This window comes from Rhopilema esculentum, chromosome 10 (genome assembly GCF_057945365.1).
Source record: "Rhopilema esculentum isolate cy_ngs chromosome 10, ASM5794536v1, whole genome shotgun sequence".
Lineage (NCBI taxonomy): Eukaryota > Metazoa > Cnidaria > Scyphozoa > Rhizostomeae > Rhizostomatidae > Rhopilema > Rhopilema esculentum.
In genome coordinates this window covers 1,555,305-1,575,195 of record NC_142824.1, presented here as the reverse complement: position 1 = coordinate 1,575,195, position 19,891 = coordinate 1,555,305, and the positions used below count along the sequence as shown (strand labels likewise).

The window sequence follows — 19,891 nt, the reverse complement described above, 5'->3', positions numbered from 1 at the left end:
CTCCCCCCCCCTCCCCCAACAAGGCTTGCCTCGCGACGGCCCTGTGTATATTATTTAGGGTTATAGTCGAAATTACGGACTTGTCGTCACATTGCGCTTAGCCGTGTTCGTCCAAAAACCCTTAAATCAATCCCTGGTAGCAGTATATATAATTAGAAATATGGACGAAATGCTAGCGGTGGTAAATATACTTGAAAAGGGGAAGGTTGGCACAGTCAAAGAATTAATTTATGTACCATGTAGCAAAGTATAATGTGGTAGACTAACAGATCTATGCGGTCCATTGTAGTAAGCGGACCATCAGTGTGACCAGATCTAGCACAATATCACGCTTTTAGCATAATATTGACCAAAAATCGTCATATAGCATAACATCTAGCATAATTTTGATATTTTTTTGAAAATCATTGTTTCCATTGATCCGTTGTCTATCGTTACCAAATGCAAACACTTTACACAAGCATCTGTGGTTTCATTTTGGGAGCTAATTGTGACTTCCCCCTTCAAGATTTTGCAAGATGTTTGGAATGGCTGGAAGCCAAATATTTTATGGTTGGCACCCAAATGCAGCCAGCTAAACGCAGTATACAAAAAAGCTAAGCTTTTTCTAATTGTGGGGAGTGATAGCGTAATCAAAATTTGCTTTGTAGGTTACAAAAATTTTCACTTGCTTTTATCTTAAACTGTCTGTTATCTTTCACTTTGTTTCATCATTCATCATTTGCAATTATGAAATTATTTTAAAAAGTTTTGAATATTATCTGTGCAAAAATTTTTGTTTCCTTTGCGCTTTCGTTGCTTTTTCGCAAAATGCGGCCAGAATTCAGCCAAATTTTGCTTCTTTGGCCAAATCAGTTTACAGTATGACAGCTAAGTGCTTTACAGATTTTTAGATTAGTTTGTTATACCTTGCCCAGTTTCGAGTTTCATGTCTTTTACTGCCCCTAGGTGCGAACGCAGTGAAATAAAACCGACAAATTTGTTCCCCTCTAACATCAATTTATTTTTGGTCGCCGACTTCTTGGTTTCTTTACTACTGTAACACTCTCGAGGAATCTTTTTTAATTTCCCGCCGCTGTTGTGTGGCTGGATCTATCTTGGTCAACATTTTTTTGAAAACTGAAGACCACTTCCCTGTAAATATTTTATAGCGACTCTCCCTTCATTTGAAAATTTTGCTTCCTTAGGCATGGTCTACATTTTTACAAACAAAAAGGTCTTTGCTTAATTTAAACATTTCTAACTAAGTTTTCTATGGCGTCAGCAAAATTTGCAACTTTTTCCCGCTGAAATTTGCTACAAAATAGGCCTATTTTACCCAATTTCTGCATTCAAATGTTTTGTATTGCCGAAAAGTTTATAAAAAGTGCCGCCATTTTGAACAAGGTGGTGCAATAATTTTGATACCCTAGTGTATTATTGGTTCCACGCATAAACATTTTGGGTGCCTAAATAGAATTGATGATCTCAACCTAATAAAACTGATTATGATTTAAAAATAAACTTTCAATCATTTCATTTGTGTGTTTCTTCTTCCTCGATAATGAAAAATGCACGGAAAAATCACCTTTAAGCGCTTAGCTAATCCACTTTCTATCCTGTGAAATCAGCAGCTGCCATTAGGAATTGTCATTAATTTTATGAGCCCCCCCCCCCCCTGAAAAAAATGCAAGTCTACGCCTATGCTGGTATCACAATCTGCTTTGCCGTATTTCCTTAATTTGAAAAGTTTTCAGTGAGCAAGCTGTACAAAAAATCAGTCAGTAAAAAGACTTATATTATATTACTTGTATCAAGATATTGCTTGTATCAACCAAAATGAAGCATTGATGGAGCGATGTTTGAAGAAATGCTCTATATAAACACCCTTGTAGAATTGAAGAATACTGCACTCTACAGCGGTATAACTAAAGACATTGTCAAACTCATTTTAAAATTAAGAAGATAAGTTATCATCAATATAAAAAGCATTTTTAACGGTCGTAATATATAGTTGTGGTCACGAATAAATTTATTGTTTAATTGTTCCCAGTTTTAGGAAAACATACTATTCAGTCTGTTGTCACTCTTTCCCGCATTTCTGATCTGACCTATTTTCCCGATCATTGAGATTTTTTGTATCGCGAACATTCTCTACCTTAGAACAACATGGCGAAAGCGCAGAGGAATGGCAAAGCAAAAAACCAAAATAAAGTAGATTGCCAAATCTCGCGAAGGCAACTAACCGCTTGATGAAAAATTTCATGAACTTACTTCATGATGACAACGAGTGTTCATATTAATCACAAGAATTGTTCTTTAAGACCATGGTCTAATGACCCTTATCAGCGCTCAAAGTTGCCATGGGATGTGTAATTTAGAACAAAAGAAGGAACGAAAAACATTTATCGGTCTTTATCCTACAACCACGCCTTCGTTCATTTAAAAGCAGGTTAAAAAGATTTACGTAATAAATTTTCAACGAATCAAAACTCTTAAAATTGTGAGCACAACCAATCGTCATGCAAGACCGCTAATTTCGGTACTGTACTTAAAGTTGGTCAGAGATGAAGTTACTTTGACTGTCTGCTCTTCACTTATCACCAGGTCACAAAAACATCGTTGGTGAACATTACTAAGTAAAGATGGGTGATAGTGAAGCTAAAGCTGGCAAGCCCTTCAAGCAAAGGAAAAGCTTTGGTAAGATTCATTTTAAGATAAATATTAGATATACGCCATCTTTTTAATTTGTATTTAACATGATATGGGGGCCTAGCCTGTTGTCTTCGACCCAACGTGTCGATTGTCTATAGATTTGTGCTCTTCGTTCATTCCCATTTGTTTGGCTAGCACTTTCCATCATCACGTTTTCCTTTATTTCAGCAAGCAGAAGAGATGAAGTTGCTGGCATCAGAGCTAAATTCCCATCTAAAATTCCGGTAAGGGGCTGATAAAGTTGAAATATTTTCTTGTGGTCTACCTTCTGTTTTTCTTCACCAAGATTTCCATTTCCTTTGCTGTCGATTGTACCAAGATCGGCGTCAGAAAAAATACTCTAATTTTTATGTTATACCGCTTTTTTTAAATGCTAAGTTCATTTTCTAATATCTTGCCGGAACACTTAATTGCTTCGAAATTAGTTCACTCTTGTGGGTAATAGTAAAGTTAGGCCACAGCTTTTTTGGGTGTGACTGTTAACGAGAGCGGCATAGTAGCAGGCATGGCTAGATTTAATCTTGAAAAAGCTAAAGCGGTCCGCATCATTCAATTTCAGTGGCTTAGGTCATTGATTAGATGGGGTTATAGAAGGGACCAGTCCTGGTGAAGTCAACAACCTCTAGCTACGCGTTGACTGCTCCACTTTGCATTATTTTATATACTTGTCATCTATTTTCACATTTCCACAATACAGTAGCAGACGAACCGATCATGTTCTCATACTTATAAATAGACTGCAATTAAACGTTTACAAACCTAATGTTACTTTTTCACAATCAATTTTTTCCTGGAATATGTCTCTAGATTTAAAGTTAACATCGCATTTTTAAATACGTGCCATTACTACGAGTTCACGTTTGACGAAGAGAAAACTCAATATTTTAAACAAAGTGTTGCACATACAATTTAAAGAACATAGTGTGCTATCTTAGAGTTCAAACATTTATGTCATTCTGATGGTTCAGTGAAAATTATAAGCTGAATTGATAAATTGATTTCATAATAATGTGCCTGCATGATACATGTAAATAGAAATGATGGCCCCTGTGGTCCAGACTATCAACCCAGGATTCAGATGCAGATGGTCACTTAGCTATGAATGATTATTTCATTTCAATTATTTATGCAAACAAAATGATCTTAAATGACCCAGAATTGTCCAGAAGTCATTGGTTGAAATGTAATTTTATGTTCTCAAAATGCCAGTCACAAAATGAATAATTAATATTCAAATATGTACTTAGAGTAGATCAGTACTGTAAATTTTTGATAAGGCACCAAAATTCCTAATGAGCCCCAATCTGAATAATTGTCCTCCCAACCAAATGCTTTATTATGTGCCCACTAAGAGGGATAATATTTTATGTATTGACCATAGCAGCTTTCATCTGACTTGTTTTTTATAATTTATGTATTTCATAGCTACTGGGGCTGGTCTCTTTGGTACATTTCTTTTAAATACAAAAATTCTCTGTTCTGGTCTTTTTTTTCTGTAGTAAAAATTTTCTTTCTACAGCAAATCTAAATTTATGAAATTTTTATGGTCAAATCTAAAGAAATATTCAACTATTCAAAGCAAAGTAACTTTTGGCCAAATGGCCAAAACAACACGAAATGTTTAAACTCAAAACTTTTGGCCAAAACTCAAAACTAACTTGAAGATGAAGATTTCAAATCTGAAGTCCATTTTTAAAGAGTGTCTGAAGATAGCCAAAACTCACAACTGATGATAAACCTGGCATGGAGAATAGCAGCAGAGTTGTAAACTTGTAATAATCAATGTTGGTTGACTTCGAAAAAAATTTTCTTAATTTTTTCTGATCGTTAAACTTTTAATTCTTTAGGTAATTGTTGAAAGATACCACAAAGAAAAAACTCTTCCACTATTGGACAAAACAAAGTTTTTGGTACCACAGGAACTCACTATGAGTCAGTTTGTGACTATTATTAGGTGAGTGTTGGAAGTTTGAAGTTGTAATTTACCACCAAATAATGAAACATTTATGTGTGACATTTTGTTCAAATGAAAAATATGTGCTATTTATTCTTGTGACATGAATTTGGCTTGTGGATGTGGATGGTATTCTGGTTAGCTGTTGATAATAAGTCATAGAAAATCAATGGAGTGTTGTAGATTGCAATTTTGAGCAATAAATGCATTGGTGGTCTGCTACACTACTCTTCCGTTTAGAAATTTTTTTTATCCCAGCTTGTTCATAAAGCAACTCTCCAAAAGAGAAATTCTCCTCATGCTCCAAATATTTTATGTCCTATTCTTTTGACAAATTTCTTTAAAGTCCCACAAAGAATAATATGCAAAGAAATGGAACTGCAAATTTACAAACTGAAGTAAATGGCAGACTGTTTTATATGAAATATGTGAAAGTTGACTTTATGTATAGTTGATTTTTTCAACTTTACTCGTTGATCAGTTGTTTGACTTTTTCTTTTCTAAAAATTTAGAGTTATCATCATATCCAACAAACAGTTTTCATAAAAATTTCAGCATGTTTCTACATCAGTAAATCTTGATAAACTTAGACTTGGCGTAAGAGCTTCTAGTATCCATTGTTGACCATGTCAGCATGCACATGCTAACCCAAGCTGCTGGTTATTGCATTTTCCTACTTGGGAGAATCTTTAGATCAACAATGACAATATGAGTGAAACTGTAAGACAGACATTTTTCTATGATAGAATAGTGAATTTTAAATAGCAGAAATATATTGTTTAAAAAAATACTTTTGTTTAGTATAGAAGGCATGGCACTAGAGTTAAGTATTGTTCATTGTTAAAACTACCAACAAATTGAATAATACCAACAAGCATTTGAAAATGTCAACTTGGAAAGCTCTTTTCAATTATTTTTACTTGAGAGTTGTCAGCAGCCCACTTCTTGGTTATTAAATGTGTTGTTTCAATATTTTTTATTTTTTTAACATCACTTCTTCATATAAAGAAACCAAGTTATGTTCTAATTTGATTGAAACCAAGAACCAAGTTTGATTGCTCTAGAACTTTTTTATTCTTTTAATTGGGGGAAAAACAGTCATCTAGTCTCTGAAGCTCTTGTTCAGTGCTTTGTCATCTGCTTTTTCATAACTACTTTAGAAACATTACGATCACAACCTTCTCTGGTTGGCATCTCAACCATAAAATATATACACATGAGCTTAACACCAAATGCAGACAAAGTTTTTTTGACTGTCTATATATTTATAGTATATTCATACATGCTCTGTAAACTGAATTAGTACACATGAAATTCTTTTGCCTCATGTGTTTCTTTGTTATTGTAGGAACCGCATGTCATTGGCTCCAACTCAAGCTTTCTATCTGATTGTTAATAACAAGAGCTTAGCCTCAATGTCGACAACATTAGCTGAGGTTTATAAAGAGGAAAAAGATGAAGATGGCTTCCTGTATATGACCTATGCTTCACAAGAAATGTTTGGCTAGACTGGAAACGTTAACCTTTCTTCCGAATGCCCTATTGACTTAAGCTCATTTTGTAGGAACGGTTATTTCAGATGGAATATTTGTAACTTATTTTGCTGGAGTGTAGAAAACATGGATATTATTATTTGAGTTGGATTTGATTAAAAGTATGTTTTCCAATGACTACTGCTTGCCATATCAAGCATAGACTGCCAGCATGCCATAACTAGAACTTTTTGTTTATAAAACTGGCATATTAAATCAGTGTAGGTCTGTAGAAGGGTCATTGGTTTTTGTACCCTAATTAAGTTCTACATTTGTAGCTTAGATAGTAGGTTCAAAGGAAATGGTAGTGAACTGTAATATTTCAAAAATGATATTCTGCTGTTGAACCCCTTTGCCTGTATATCATTCTTGAATTACTTCTAAAAACACTTTCATAATCAAATTCATGTTCATTTGTGTAATTCTTGTTTTATTAAAGAATTACCTCTAAGTTGGGCAAGGGAATATTTTTGCTTTTTTATTAATATGTTTTTTACTTTCCTAGTAACATTCCAGACTGTAATTGATCATAATTCTATTGACATGATGGCACTCAAACAACTTCAAAATGATTTGCTTAATTTTTGTAATGGGAGATTTAAAAGAATGTATTTTTAACAATTTAGTAGCAATTTGTTAGTGTTTGGAGTTAGAACTTACTCATATAAAATGAATTTGCAGATCATCATGCCATTTCTGTTTTCTTTATTTAATTATTTATGTATATTGCAGTGAATAATTGTTAAGTTTCTAGCAGAAGTAGTATTCTCTTTTCATCCATTCTTTGTTGTGTTTCATATTCTAAATTTTTGTCATAGTAAGATTGAACAAGCATTTGCTGATATCCCACGACTTCAGTCACAGCCTGACAGGGGTGACTGTTTATTTTCTGCTGTCTTATAACCATTATCAAAAGCTTGCAAGTTATGGATTATGCTCGAGAGACATTTTAGAGTTTTGCCACTTCTAAAGTACAGCTAAAACTTCTGACTTTGCATGGCTTTGTGTGCCAGAATTTTTTAGAAAATTTATCAAAAAACTATGTTTCCTATTCCAAAATGTGGTAAACATGTTTAAAATATTTGTCTCTTGATGACTAAATGCAGTGGCAAGACGTCTTACAGTGCTTTGAAACGCATAAAGAATCACTTGCCATCAACAATAGGCCAGACTCGATTGGGTAGCCTGTCCCTTCTGAGCATCGCGCATGGTTTAATGGACGTGCTTTGGATGGATGACTTTATTTTCTGATTTTGCAGTTTTAAAACTCGAGAAAAAAGTTGATATAAGGCAAACCTATTGTTTGACATTTTTGTAATTGTCTTAAATCTGAACTCGTTGCTTCAAGTTTTTGCAATATACGTTAATGACTTTGAATTTATCATAATATACAGAAATATTAATGTTCTTGGCAGAAGTCAGTCCAGGCCTTATATTAGTTTGGGTTAATCCGCCACTGAGCAGAAGGGGACATTTGCGGCTTGGGGTCCACATCATATCTTTTCCAGCGTATCAAATTATTTATTTTCCCAACGTTTATGCTTTTATCGTGTTTTACACGATATTTTTTGCAAACGTCTCTTTCTGTAGTTCCAGAAACTATCGAAGGGTTGTGACAAACCTATTACGTCACAGCGGTGATCTTGCCACGTTCCAATGAAATCACTTTTGCAGGTCCGTTTTTTGGGGCTTTCAGAAACTTAATCTCGAGAAGACGAAAGCGGAGAAAGAAAACGGAAAACGACATCTAGAAAATATGTACCAATCAAATCATTTTCGCTTCATATGCCCTTTACATGCTGGAAGCCAATGCAGACTTACACACTTGTTACTTTTGCCTTATCAAAGTCACAATGCAATGATTAATCGAGCACTGCTACAATGAGGACAATTTCCACAATCGTGCTATCTGTGCCACAACCAAAAGCCCAAAAGGTACCAAAAATAGTCGTACCCTGTCACACATTATACGCGATTAAATTTAATTTAATCAAGCTCGAATAATGCCGCAAAAACAAAATAAAGAAGCAAAATCTTGCCAGATTTTGGTGTCAAAAGCTGGCTGAGCTCACAAGATCCCCTCAGCAGTTCACCCCATGGTTTACTGACGATAGAGTTTCCAGTTGTGCCCCAGTTTTGTCCCAGAGTGACAGCAAAAGAATCATTGCATTTGCATTGCAAATCGAGTTGCGTCCCAAAGGTATACTATTCCGATTGTTTCAAACCAAGTGTATTGCCATGCAGAGGTTTGGTCACCCTGCTAACGAATGCCTCTGGGGTACAAGAAAACCCCAGGTGTGTTGAGCAACCCCCGTTCCCCTCAATCTCGTTTCCAGTTCTAGCTTATAATGGTATTGTTATTGACCAACCGAGATCAGTCGAGACGAAGCGAGTGCACACGTAGACAGGTACATTCGTAGACAAGTTCATTCGGAGTGTTTCTGCTTCAAATGGATTGAATGACAGTAGGAGGAACTAAAGCTGACCAGATATATTTTTTCAGGTATTTTATTATTATATTCATGTTTAAGATTATGAAAGTAATTGCAAAATTTGGTTCTTCTTTTAATGCAGCTAAAGCAAAGAAGGGTTTCCTCGCGTGCTCGTGTGAAGCTTGACTCAATGTGTGATTTTTGAAAGTTGACTTATTATTTCGTCGGAAAAAGTAACTCTAAAGTTATCCGAGTTCAGATTGTGGTTAGCGTTTGCATTGCCTAATGTTGCGATGCATTCTGTTCGGAATGCGTCCTCACGGGGTATCTAAAAATACTGCCCCACCGACAATGCTTTCAGAGGCACACCCCTGAAAAATTCGAACACATTTTCAATATTACAACTCAAAAGGACTCATGTTATGAAAAATTAACTTCATCTGAGAGGTGGCACGACCTTACAATCATCGCTGTAATATGAGCCTAAGAACTTGGAAGTTGCAGTGCAATGTTTGACGACTGTACTTTTGCATGGATTGACCGGTTGTGAATTGAAAACAGACTGCCCAACGAAGCGTGGCGGTATCTATTCAAATTCTTTTGCTGCCACCAGGTAGTCTCGCTAATGGCCCTGGCTTGAAAGTGTGTAAAACGAAGGGACGTTTTGCATCACATCAAGGTGTGTAAGAAAAATATTTAGTTGAGGCTGTCATGTGATCGTTTAAAATGATGTTATGGTGGCCCGAGGTTATCATGGGGGTTAAGGTAGTTGTACCACCGGACGCATTCTTCAATTTCGATAATCCACATAAAGTCAGTTATTGAATAGTTAACTTCAAATAACTTTTTATATTGCATAAAGAAAGGAGATTAAAATAATTGCAAGCACCCAGTCTATCCACTATCTCAGTGCAAAGGTTATAGGTGAAGTAGCACTTCTTCAGTTTACATTTTAATATTAGCTTAGCTTTGATTTTCTTTACAACATCATTTTATTCTTCTTCATCATCAAAGAAATGTAAAACAAAAATTACTTGAATGATAAGCAATCAATTAATGCTCAAGACATTTAAAAATAATTAAAAAATTTCAAAAATAATTAAAAAGATAATGAGCACCAAAGACATTGCACTTAATTCTAATTAGCACAAAATTGCACTAAAGTAAAAACTAGTGTATAAGAACTTGGTTTTTTTCAATTACTCTTAACAGATTCTTACATGAATGGGTTTTTAAGTGAATTTAGGCTACCAAGGTTCTTAAAATAGGTTCTTATATTTATATGACAAAATCATAAATTTCATTTCACGCAGTAATATTCTACATAAAGACAGTACAGACTTCAAAAACAAATATATACTCCAGCAAACTTATGGCAAAATCTTTGAAATATCAATTAAAAGACAAGGTTTATATGTGGAAATCTTGGAATAAGTAAAAATTGAAATCTTGTACTTTACAAATGCTGAATATTAAGAGGATTTATTGAAGTGATGGAAACAATATACACAGTATTGTACTTTGGCTTCAAAGAAAATTTGTTTCACCAAGTTAATTGATATAGATATAAGCAGATAGTGATACTTTATTCAACAGTTTCCACAAAGAAAGCTCACAGCAGCTCCACTGGTAAAAACCTAACTTGAAATTTTAGCCTGAAAAGGTTCTTTTGTCGAGAAGGCCTAAGTTAAAAATTTTAGCCTAACAGGTTCTCAAAACCCAGGTTCTTATATAAAACTGTATCAAGGATAGTTATCATTGAGAAACGTTGAAAGTATTTATTGGATTGCTCAAGGTTACAATCATGAACTATGGATCTAAGGTCTTTATCTTGAGTCACTGCCATGGTCAAACTTTAACTTAAGGTTGTCACAAACGTTTTTGACACTATGTTTGGTTTTCTCTTTCTAAAAGCCAAACTATTGATGGTATCGAATGAAACTATGCATCATTCAATGCACAAGAATTTGGTGATTCCAATCATATCAAAATAATTGGCAAATATTGGAAAATGATACTTTCCTGGCAAATTATTGCTGACTTCAAAAGCTATTTTGTACCCTTGCGTTGAGGTAGCCAAATCTAATACAGCAGGAAGTGCAGAACCTAGGCAACCAAAATGTGTCAAATTTTTCAAGTTGCTCCTCCCCTTAAAACTTTATTCTGTCAAAAATTTGTAAGCAATTTTCTTCCCTCCTACAGTTGAAGTTGGCTATAAAAGACTAACCATAGCAAAATACAAAATTTTAAGGCATGCTTTGCTACCCACATCTGTCCTGGCCGTGTGCAAATTTTCAAGCCATTCAATTGGTTGCATGGGTACAAAGTAGCTTTTTCCTGACTGTGTTTAGACTTCTAAACCACAGTGTAATCTAGTTCAAGTCATTTGAAGCCTAAATATCAATAGGTCTCTTTGAATCACCAGACAGCCCTACATGAGATACATGAATGTGTCAATCCAGTGTATTTAAGTTATTGTAAATGAGACATTTGGCCACAACTGCATAGCAAGGATTATCAGCTGAACAGGTCAAGTGATTTTCAGACCGCAACTAAATCTTTGCTGAAGAAATTTACGGGAACCTTAATTTACATTTGATTTTTTTCCACTTTCAAAACTCCTGTTAGTTTCAAACATTGCATTGTATCATTGTGCACCTTGAAATTTTTGCTATTACATGGTGAAGAATGTGTAAAATGGATGGTTTCACCCAGAAAACGTTTACGGTAACCTTTAAGTTTGGTAAGTTCTCAGCTCTCTGTTTTTCCAGGCAAAGAAATCAAGAGGAATGGTCACATTGAGCATAGCTTCTCAGTGTTCTTAAGCTACATATGGGAAGCAGATTTAAAACAACTAAAAACACAAAGGGCTATTTTGGCTCTTCATAGGGCATCAAAAGCATCCAAACATGTTCTGTATCATCCAACCTTAACTGGAAATCTCACATTTCTTCTATTGCTTATTATTCATCTCTAAATCTGGGGTTCCTCTCCAGTGCATGTGGATTCTTCTCACAATCACAATTTTTAACAATTTTAACAAGTCTCATATCTGTTGTTTCTTTGAATAATGCTTTCATTGAGCTGGAAATATCCATTCCAAAGCCATTTGCCTCATCAGCAGCTGCAACCTCACAAAGTTTCTTCAATCTCTTTCTCATTTATGCTGTGTTGCAAATCTCTCAAGTTATTACAGATTTACTACGAACATTCCTCTCTGGAGATCAGAGATATGACCCCAGGTCCCCTGAGATATGTATTATTTAATACATGATACTCTTCTGATGTTCACCCTTTTCAAAGCTCTTTGTCAATATCAGGAATCCTGTGCGACAACTCATCCTTCCTTCTTGATCTTGTCAACTTTGGAACACTCTACCCTTTATAACCTTCCTTCAAAACTTAAATTAACAAGCTTGGTCTTAACACCCTCTCTTCTAAACCCCTCCCCCAGGATCAATGTCATTCATTTATTGATACTGGAAAATGAAATATTTCGCCTTGGTTGTTGCTTTAGACCTTGGTGGACTGATTGCAGGGCCATAATCACTATTGTTCTTAGGGGGGCTTGTGTCCCTACAAAGTTATAAAGATCCTTTGTTTCCAACTATGCCTATTGTTCCTATTGTTCTCAAACATCTTTGTTCCCAATGATCCTTCCTCTCTACTGTCTTATCTGGCTGGTAATGTTCTAATGTCAATTTGATCCTCTATTGGCATGTCCCAATACGTTTTTTGTCCCATAAAGGGTATCCTTAGAAAATTGTGACTTATTGTTGGATAAAGTTAATTTACGAATTTAATGTTAACATATTATAACTATGTAGCTTAAAGTATTAACAATCAAAACGTTCCCATGCATCTTAAAAAAGCAGAAGTTATAGTCAAATATATTTTAAAGATAACAAGTTATTTAATCTTTTATAAGGTATCCTTTATCTTTTATACATTCTTAACCTGAAGTGAGAAGTCTTTTGCTTAAAGGCTCAGTTGGCCTTTGCCCAGATATAAGCCCATGGATTTTTATACAGTATGGCCTTTTATTATATGCGGGGTAACATGGTTAAAATAAGGGCCTTTGTTAAGCTGGTGTCGAAAACCAAAGTGTAAAGTAAATATGGTTATGGTTGACAGTCAAATAACAATATGTAAAAATGTTTTTATCTGGTCTTGTCTTTTAGTCTTTTGGGAGGGAACTAAAAGTTTTCTTTCTTTCTCTGTAAAAGTGGGTCTCAATTTGAAAACAGTCTTATATCAATGACAGTGATGTGCAGTACCCCCCCCCCCCAACAATTTGTCACATTAAGGATTTTTTGCCAGGCAAAAGAAGCTATTTTTGTACTCACCTGGAACCTTTTTCAACAATTGTAAAGTATCAACTTTTCTGTCAGTATATAAGAGTGTTTATCTTTTGACCACACCCTTAAAAAGTGGGACACGCCCGTTTTTGTCGGCATAAAGCACTTCTTTACCCCACCAAAGATTTTATTTGGCTTCGCCCCTGCATTGATGGTATCAAAGTGATGCTGATGAGATTGGGCAATTAAAACAAGATGAGATGAAAGATGATAAGAGTATTAAGGACGTTCATTTCAATTTTTGCTGCCTAGAAGTACAATTTTGTACACCGTATTTAATCGAGGGGTCAATGTTGCCATAATTTAGATTTGGCGGAGAAAATTCATACCCTCGCAGTTTTCATCATTGGATATTATAAGGTGCTTGAATTTTTTTAGTTTTGCCAAATTTATCGAAACGAAAATGCTCATAGATTATTAGATCCACCAAACTCAATTGCCTGTATTCTTACCAAAAGAATAAAATATTGTGATTAACCTTTCTTTTCAAATTTTTCATTTTCCGAAAAACTTAAATACCGTAAATGCTTTTACTTAATTCCTAATTCTCAAAATCGAAAGATTACAAGACATTTTTAGGGAAGGCGTTGACTGACCATCCTGTAATTTTTATTAATTAAAGTGAAAATTTTAGCATTTTGCAATAACAAATGTATTAATTCTGATAATATCAGATAATATCGCGCATATGGCTGAACACAATCTTTTTTATGTACGATCTTGCGGCCAAATTAAATCGCTTATCACTACAAAGCACATGTAAACTTAATTGTAATCTGTCTTAGTAGATGATCTTGTGTGAATCGTTGGTTTGTATTTGTGGATAAACCCTCAGAAAAACCTGCATATGGCTTTCACTTTACCAAGGTATTGCGGAAAAATATCTGTTAGTATTTGGTTGCATCGATAATGCCTTTTCAATTGTAGCAAGAAGTCTGATATGTAGCCCGAAATTGGTTGTTTTCTGCTGTTATCAAGTATCGTGTAATCTTTTTTGCTTAATTCTGCATTTCACTGAAGCCCTGGTGGCTGTCACAAAAATTAAAAAAATACAATATTGCATTGACTTAAGTCTCCTGTAGCTTTTTCTCGTTAATTTTCTAAGTTGGCGTTTACAGCAATTCTGCTCCCCATTGTTTGTTGCTACAAAGACGGGATATTCCATTTGCTTTCGGTCGAATTTTCGTTCTCCAATCAGCGAACTCTTTTGATTTTTTCAAGCATGCTCTTTGAATTCAGACATGCAAAGCTTTGCCCTTGGAAATCCATTTACAAGCCTCCACCGTTATAAGTGATTAATTTGTAATGTTCGATCACAGGATTCCCCACTTTTGAAAATTTATTCTGGGAATATTCAATCTTAGTTTCATCTTCATCTGCCAGGTTGCTTTTGCGAGAAACAATTATCAACAATGTTTATCATTTCCCTTAGGATTAAAAGATGTTCCGTATCCAGAGCCAGAAACTGCGAGAGGTGAATTTGAAAAAGTTTGCACTGAAGAGCGACCATGTACTGCGACTGGCAAGCCGGTTGGCACTGCCATGCCAAAATCGGCACGCATACCAAAGCACAACAGCGGCATCCGTGAAAATGCCAGTGAAAACGAAAATCAACAAAATTCTGGTCGCCAATCGGGGAGAGATCGCGGTTCGTGTATTCCGTGCTGCCACCGAAGCAGGCATCAGGACCGTTGCTGTGTATTCAGAGCAGGACGCCAAACAGCTGCATCGACAGAAAGCTGACGAGGCATACATGATTGGTAAAGGCATGCCTCCGGTTGCAGCATACCTTAATGCACCAGAGATCATTCGTGTTGCTAAGGTACCAGTTATCATCTCAGATAATTTTTTTCTTTTTGAGAATGGCTGCAAAGAGACATTATTTTCTTAAGAGTTTGATTGCAAATCAACAATTTATTGTAACTTTAGAGATGAAATAAGATGGTGATTTATACATTTATATTTGATACAACTTTTTGTTTACTATTGTTTATATCACTTGCTCCAACCTTTTTCTCAAGTTAATATTTTGCTCCATCTGCCTGGTTCAATACAGGAACATGATGTTGACGCAATTCATCCTGGATATGGGTTTCTTTCGGAAAGACATGACTTCGCGAGGGCATGCGTCAAAGCAGGCATCAAGTTTATCGGGCCTAGGCCGGAGATTATTCACTTAATGGGAGACAAAATTGAAGCACGAAAAGCTGCCGTAAAGAATGGCGTTCCTGTGATTCCTGGAACAGACAAGCCTGTTAAGACGATGGAGGAAGTGAGAGAGTTCTGCGAGGAATTTGGCATGCCGATAATGCTGAAGGCAGCATACGGTGGTGGAGGAAGGGGAATGAGAGTCGTCAGTGACATTGATGAGCTAGAGAAAATGTTTGAACTGGCAACATCAGAAGCCAGGGCGGCTTTTGGAGATGGCTCTATGTTTGTCGAGAGATTCATCTGTAAGTAAGAGATAACTTCCTCTGCATTTATTAATAATGATAATAATATGTGGCTTAGAAAAACCAAATTATAACAAGAAAGATCAAAAGAACTATTATTATAGTGCCGGTTGATAGTTTCTACAAAAAGCCAATTATTCAATTTTTGTTATTCCATTCGCATCAATATTTCTGCATTTCAGCGCGTCCAAGGCACATAGAGGTGCAAGTTCTTGGGGACGCCTTTGGAGACGTTGTGCACTTTTATGAACGAGATTGCTCTGTGCAGAGAAGACATCAGAAAGTCGTAGAGAGTGCTCCTGCGCCACACCTCTCGGCGGAATTGCGCAGCACCCTAACAGGTCACGCTGTCAGGTTATGCAAGGCTGTGGGCTACGAAAATGCAGGCACTGTGGAGTTTCTTCTAGATGAGGAAGGAAACCATTTTTTTATAGAAGTCAATGCAAGGCTTCAGGTGGAACATACTGTGACTGAAGAGGTCACCGGGTAAGAGAGCAACTGACAATATTTTGTCATTCAAAGTTTTCAATAAGATTGTTCACGAGAAGAGTGTTTTTGCTAGCCTTCCGTTGACCGTGCAAGCAAGTTAGTGTCATATTTAAGGAGGCCGAAATGGTGCAATATCTTCAACCCAATTTAGAAGTTTTTGCCAATTATACTACAATGTCCTGTGCTTTAATGCTTTTCGATATAAGTGTAGCCGTCCATTCTAGAGTTGATCTGGTGAAAGCGCAGATTGGGGTCGCGGAAGGGAAATCGCTAGCGGAAATGGGACTTTCCCAGGAGAATATCCACCTAAACGGACATGCCATCCAAGCCAGAATCACCACTGAAGATGCATCGAATAATTTTGTTCCTGATACGGGCAGGATCGAGGTGAGATGCAGTTTGACATAGATCTAATCCTTCTATGGCAAGGTTTAATCCATTCTTTCAATTTAGCTTTTTGATACAAAGAAGCTTTTGCCCCATATAAGAATATCTGATAAACACAAAATAAAAATATCTGATATATTTAAAAACTTACAATTGCATTACAAATTATTACCGAAAACTTACTACAAATATACCTATTAACAAGCCTGATATTTAATCAAAATTTAATCATAAAGATACATATATATTGTCCATAAATCACAATCACGACCCTAACTGGTATCCATTTTTGTGTCGTTTTCAGGTATTTCGCAGTGGAGAAGGTATGGGGATACGCTTAGATGGAGCATGTGGCTTCGCAGGGGCAGAGGTATCACCCCATTACGATTCGCTGCTTGTGAAAGTCATTGCCCACGCTAGTGAATGGAAAGAAACAGTGGATAAGCTGAGCAGGTCTCTCAAAGAATTTAGGATCAGAGGCGTCAAGGTAATTCGGTTTAGGATGATTTGTTCCTACAATTTGAACAGTCCTACAATGTGCTTGTACAGCTTTCTGTATTTCTATTTTACTGGAAATTATTTCTATTAATGGAATCGAATGTTCTTCCTTTTTTGCTTGAAAGAATCAAAATGTGCGTTGGCTTCCACAAAAGAATCTTGGAAGTGAAAATATTTAATTTACAGCCTGATGAAGAAAGGGGACAGTTTGGTCCAACTCTTTGACTAGTTGGCTATGTATTGAAATTTTGGCAAAAATTGTTCTTTAAAGTCAATTAGAGGCCTTTGCTCCTTCAGTTATTTTATCATTTCATGAAAGGATATGATGCAGGCAATTGCATGAATGATATGGAGAAAGGAATATAGCAATGTTATCTCACCTATTTATTATGCATATATTTTTTGGATGACGATATAGAAATGAACCGTTTATTTTGCCCCTCCTGCAGACAAATATCCCGTTTATTCAAAATGTGCTGAAGCACCCTCTGTTCATGGATGGATTCGTGAACACCGATTTTATTCATAACAACCCAGAGCTGTTCGATGTTCAACGAAGTCAGAACAGAGCACAAAAGTTGCTGCATTATCTTGGGCATGTTATTGTAAATGGACCTGTGACCCCGTTGTCGACTGGTATGAAACCGGCTAAAATCACCCCAAACATACCAGAGGTAAATTCATTCTACCCTTCGTTTTGTCATTGCTTCTAACTTACTAATGCACACTTTCATTCAGACCCGTCAGATCACCGCAGTAGCCCTTGCATTGCATCTCTTTGATGAATTTTCACTGAAATCTGTATCTGTTGTTACCTGAATATTCCTATTTCAAACATTTTCGCCTTTATCATTGAATGGCTTTTTGGCAAGTAATCTTAGGATCTGGCAATCTGTTTCAACAAGACCAGTTTTGATTTCATCCCGAGCAGCCATGGCTACCTTAAGGCTATAACATGTCGCTAATAGGTTTTTAAAACTTGCCTTCGTTTTTAATGCCAAAACATCAACAGATTGGAAATGCTATTAAAGTTTTAAGTGGATTGTTTCAGTTCAGTTAACATTTTCGCTTGCCATCGGTGCTTCAAAATCTGTTAGGAAACTCTGGGAAGTTTGAAGTGCTGTCGTCTTGTCATCGTGTAAAGTTTTTTACTCCAGTCGATGCTATGGTGAATTTTTTGGCATCGATGAGCTTGTTGGAATTGACCAGTTTCACAGCCTGCTGACCAGGTTCACGTACAACATACGCACGCACTCACACGCATTCGCGGCATACACAGTAACATTTAATAAATATAACTGGCGTACCTCGCACTATCCACGCATAATTATGCGTGAATACCTCGCACTCGTACCTCGCACTATTCACGCTCAATCTATAAAATAAACTTCATATTTATAATCATAGTATTAGTTATCATTGACATTCAATTTTGAAATTCGAAATAATTGTGAAAAGTGATAAAAGTATTTGTACTTGCATTTCATACAAGACTTTATATATATTTTACTGGATTTTGTCAAGTACAAAATTTCTTTTACTTGATGTAGCGTCATGAACCTTTTTCTTCTCTCAGTATCCATATTTACTGCAGTATCTTATTACAGTAATGATAACTTAAGACTATTCAAAATTTAAATATGCACTAATGTTTTCTGTAATTTCTTCCGAAGGTCAAAAATTACATATTTTCAAAAAGCCAGGTAATGTGAATGCGTGTATGTTTATATGGAGTGGCGTGCGTCGTACCCGCGGGCCAAGCGCAGAAATCTGAAACGCCTTTTTGTTTTTGTCTCTTATTTTGCACCATACTTCATTGTCTCTTATTTTGCACCAAGCTTCATTGTGTAGCTGTGTCACGCTATAATAGAAAAGCACTACTTTTGAATGTTTGCCGGGCAGCATTTCTTTATTGATAATGAAATATAAAAGCAAATTTGAATGATCTGTTTCCATTTAGTTACTTATCAGCATATGATAAAAGCTGAAAATAAAAACTGAAAAATTATAAACTGATATCAGCAGCATAATCTGATAAAACCGGGCTGCAAAGCTTCTTAAAAGATTACATGTGCAGGGGTTTTTTTCTATCTTTCTTTCTTTCTCTCCTTCTTTTTTACTTTCTTTCTTCTTGCATGTAAGATTCTGTGTGGCCAAGCCAAGGTACGTTTTTGTCTTAAATTTAACATGCCCTGGCATTTTTCTCACAGGTTCCTTCAAACTCGTCTGCTGCGGGTCGCATCAACCGCCCTAGTGGGTACAGAGATATTCTCTTGCAACAAGGACCTGATGGTTTTGCCAGGACAGTGAGACGAGAGGGTCGTCTTCTACTATGCGACACGACCTTTCGAGATGCACATCAGTCTCTGTTGGCTACCCGTGTTCGGACCCACGATCTGCTGAGGGTATCGCCATTTGTTTCGGATTCATTTGCTAATTTGTACAGTTTGGAATGCTGGGGTGGTAAGGCAATTATTTTTCTCTTGTTCAGTTATCTATTGCAGTACTTTGATACACCAAGTAACTATTCATTTTCTTATATGATCACACTCGGTTAGAGCTTAGTGTTACAACATAGCTCAGCTTAACACGCCTTTCTATCCGAACGACATTCACCACTGTACAACTGCTCACAAAAACACTCTTGAAGCGTAACAGATTTTATAAATGCCAATTTCCAACAGACTATTCTTTTCAGTTTAGTCGATGTCTTCCTATTTATATTTTCTAATTCTTATTCTGATTAATTCTTATTCTGTCTCATTTTTTCAGGAGCAACATTCGATGTAGCTTTACGTTTTCTAAAGGAGTGTCCTTGGGATCGTTTGGCACAGCTCAGAGAACTAATCCCAAACATTCCGTTTCAAATGCTCTTAAGAGGAGCAAATGCAGTTGGCTACAAGAACTATCCAGACAACGTCGTTTTCGAGTTCTGTAAAATGGCACAGAAATACGGAATGGACATTTTCAGAGTTTTCGATGCCCTAAACTATCTTCCGAACCTTCAAGTGAGTGATTTTGAGTCCTACCTCATCTTTTGTTTATTCGACAGTTCGAGTGTTGTGCTATTGTACGAAACAATTCAGCTTCCTCG

At 36.1% G+C, this 19,891-nt stretch overlaps 2 protein-coding genes across 4 annotated transcripts in view; both read left to right on the top strand.

Moving 5' to 3' along the window:
- The first annotated feature begins 2,522 nt into the window (after positions 1 to 2,522).
- LOC148959208 (microtubule-associated protein 1 light chain 3 gamma-like) lies at positions 2,523 to 6,945 on the top strand. The gene is made up of 4 exons (XM_089110946.1): positions 2,523 to 2,679; positions 2,863 to 2,918; positions 4,542 to 4,648; positions 5,997 to 6,945. Exons 1-4 carry the CDS (start codon positions 2,625 to 2,627, stop codon positions 6,154 to 6,156), a joined length of 378 nt encoding a protein of 125 aa, XP_088967072.1. The 5' UTR covers positions 2,523 to 2,624; the 3' UTR covers positions 6,157 to 6,945.
- Positions 6,946 to 8,531: 1,586 nt separating this feature from the next.
- The window catches only part of LOC135685119 (pyruvate carboxylase, mitochondrial), a 30,594-nt gene continuing 19,234 nt past the window's right edge, over positions 8,532 to 19,891 (top strand). For 2 of the 3 annotated variants that reach the window (XM_089110942.1, XM_089110941.1), the window contains exons 1-10: positions 8,532 to 8,683; positions 14,403 to 14,792; positions 15,027 to 15,423; positions 15,606 to 15,909; positions 16,137 to 16,299; positions 16,604 to 16,786; positions 17,247 to 17,471; positions 18,471 to 18,500; positions 19,008 to 19,260; positions 19,570 to 19,805. In XM_089110942.1, the coding sequence (XP_088967068.1) occupies positions 14,412 to 14,792; positions 15,027 to 15,423; positions 15,606 to 15,909; positions 16,137 to 16,299; positions 16,604 to 16,786; positions 17,247 to 17,471; positions 18,471 to 18,500; positions 19,008 to 19,260; positions 19,570 to 19,805 (2,172 nt within the window). In that variant the 5' untranslated portion in view covers positions 8,532 to 8,683; positions 14,403 to 14,411. The remainder of the gene's footprint in view (positions 8,684 to 14,402; positions 14,793 to 15,026; positions 15,424 to 15,605; positions 15,910 to 16,136; positions 16,300 to 16,603; positions 16,787 to 17,246; positions 17,472 to 18,470; positions 18,501 to 19,007; positions 19,261 to 19,569; positions 19,806 to 19,891) is intronic. The other variant, XM_089110943.1, reaches the window with a different exon arrangement.

Coding starts and splice junctions, on each gene's coding strand:
- LOC148959208 (XM_089110946.1), top strand. CDS start 2,625: ATGGGTGATAGTGAAGCTAAAGCTGGCAAGCCCTTCAAGCAAAGGAAA. Junction 2,919..4,541: donor AATTCCCATCTAAAATTCCG/GTAAGGGGCTGA, acceptor TTAATTCTTTAG/GTAATTGTTGAAAGATACCA. Junction 4,649..5,996: donor CAGTTTGTGACTATTATTAG/GTGAGTGTTGGA, acceptor TTGTTATTGTAG/GAACCGCATGTCATTGGCTC.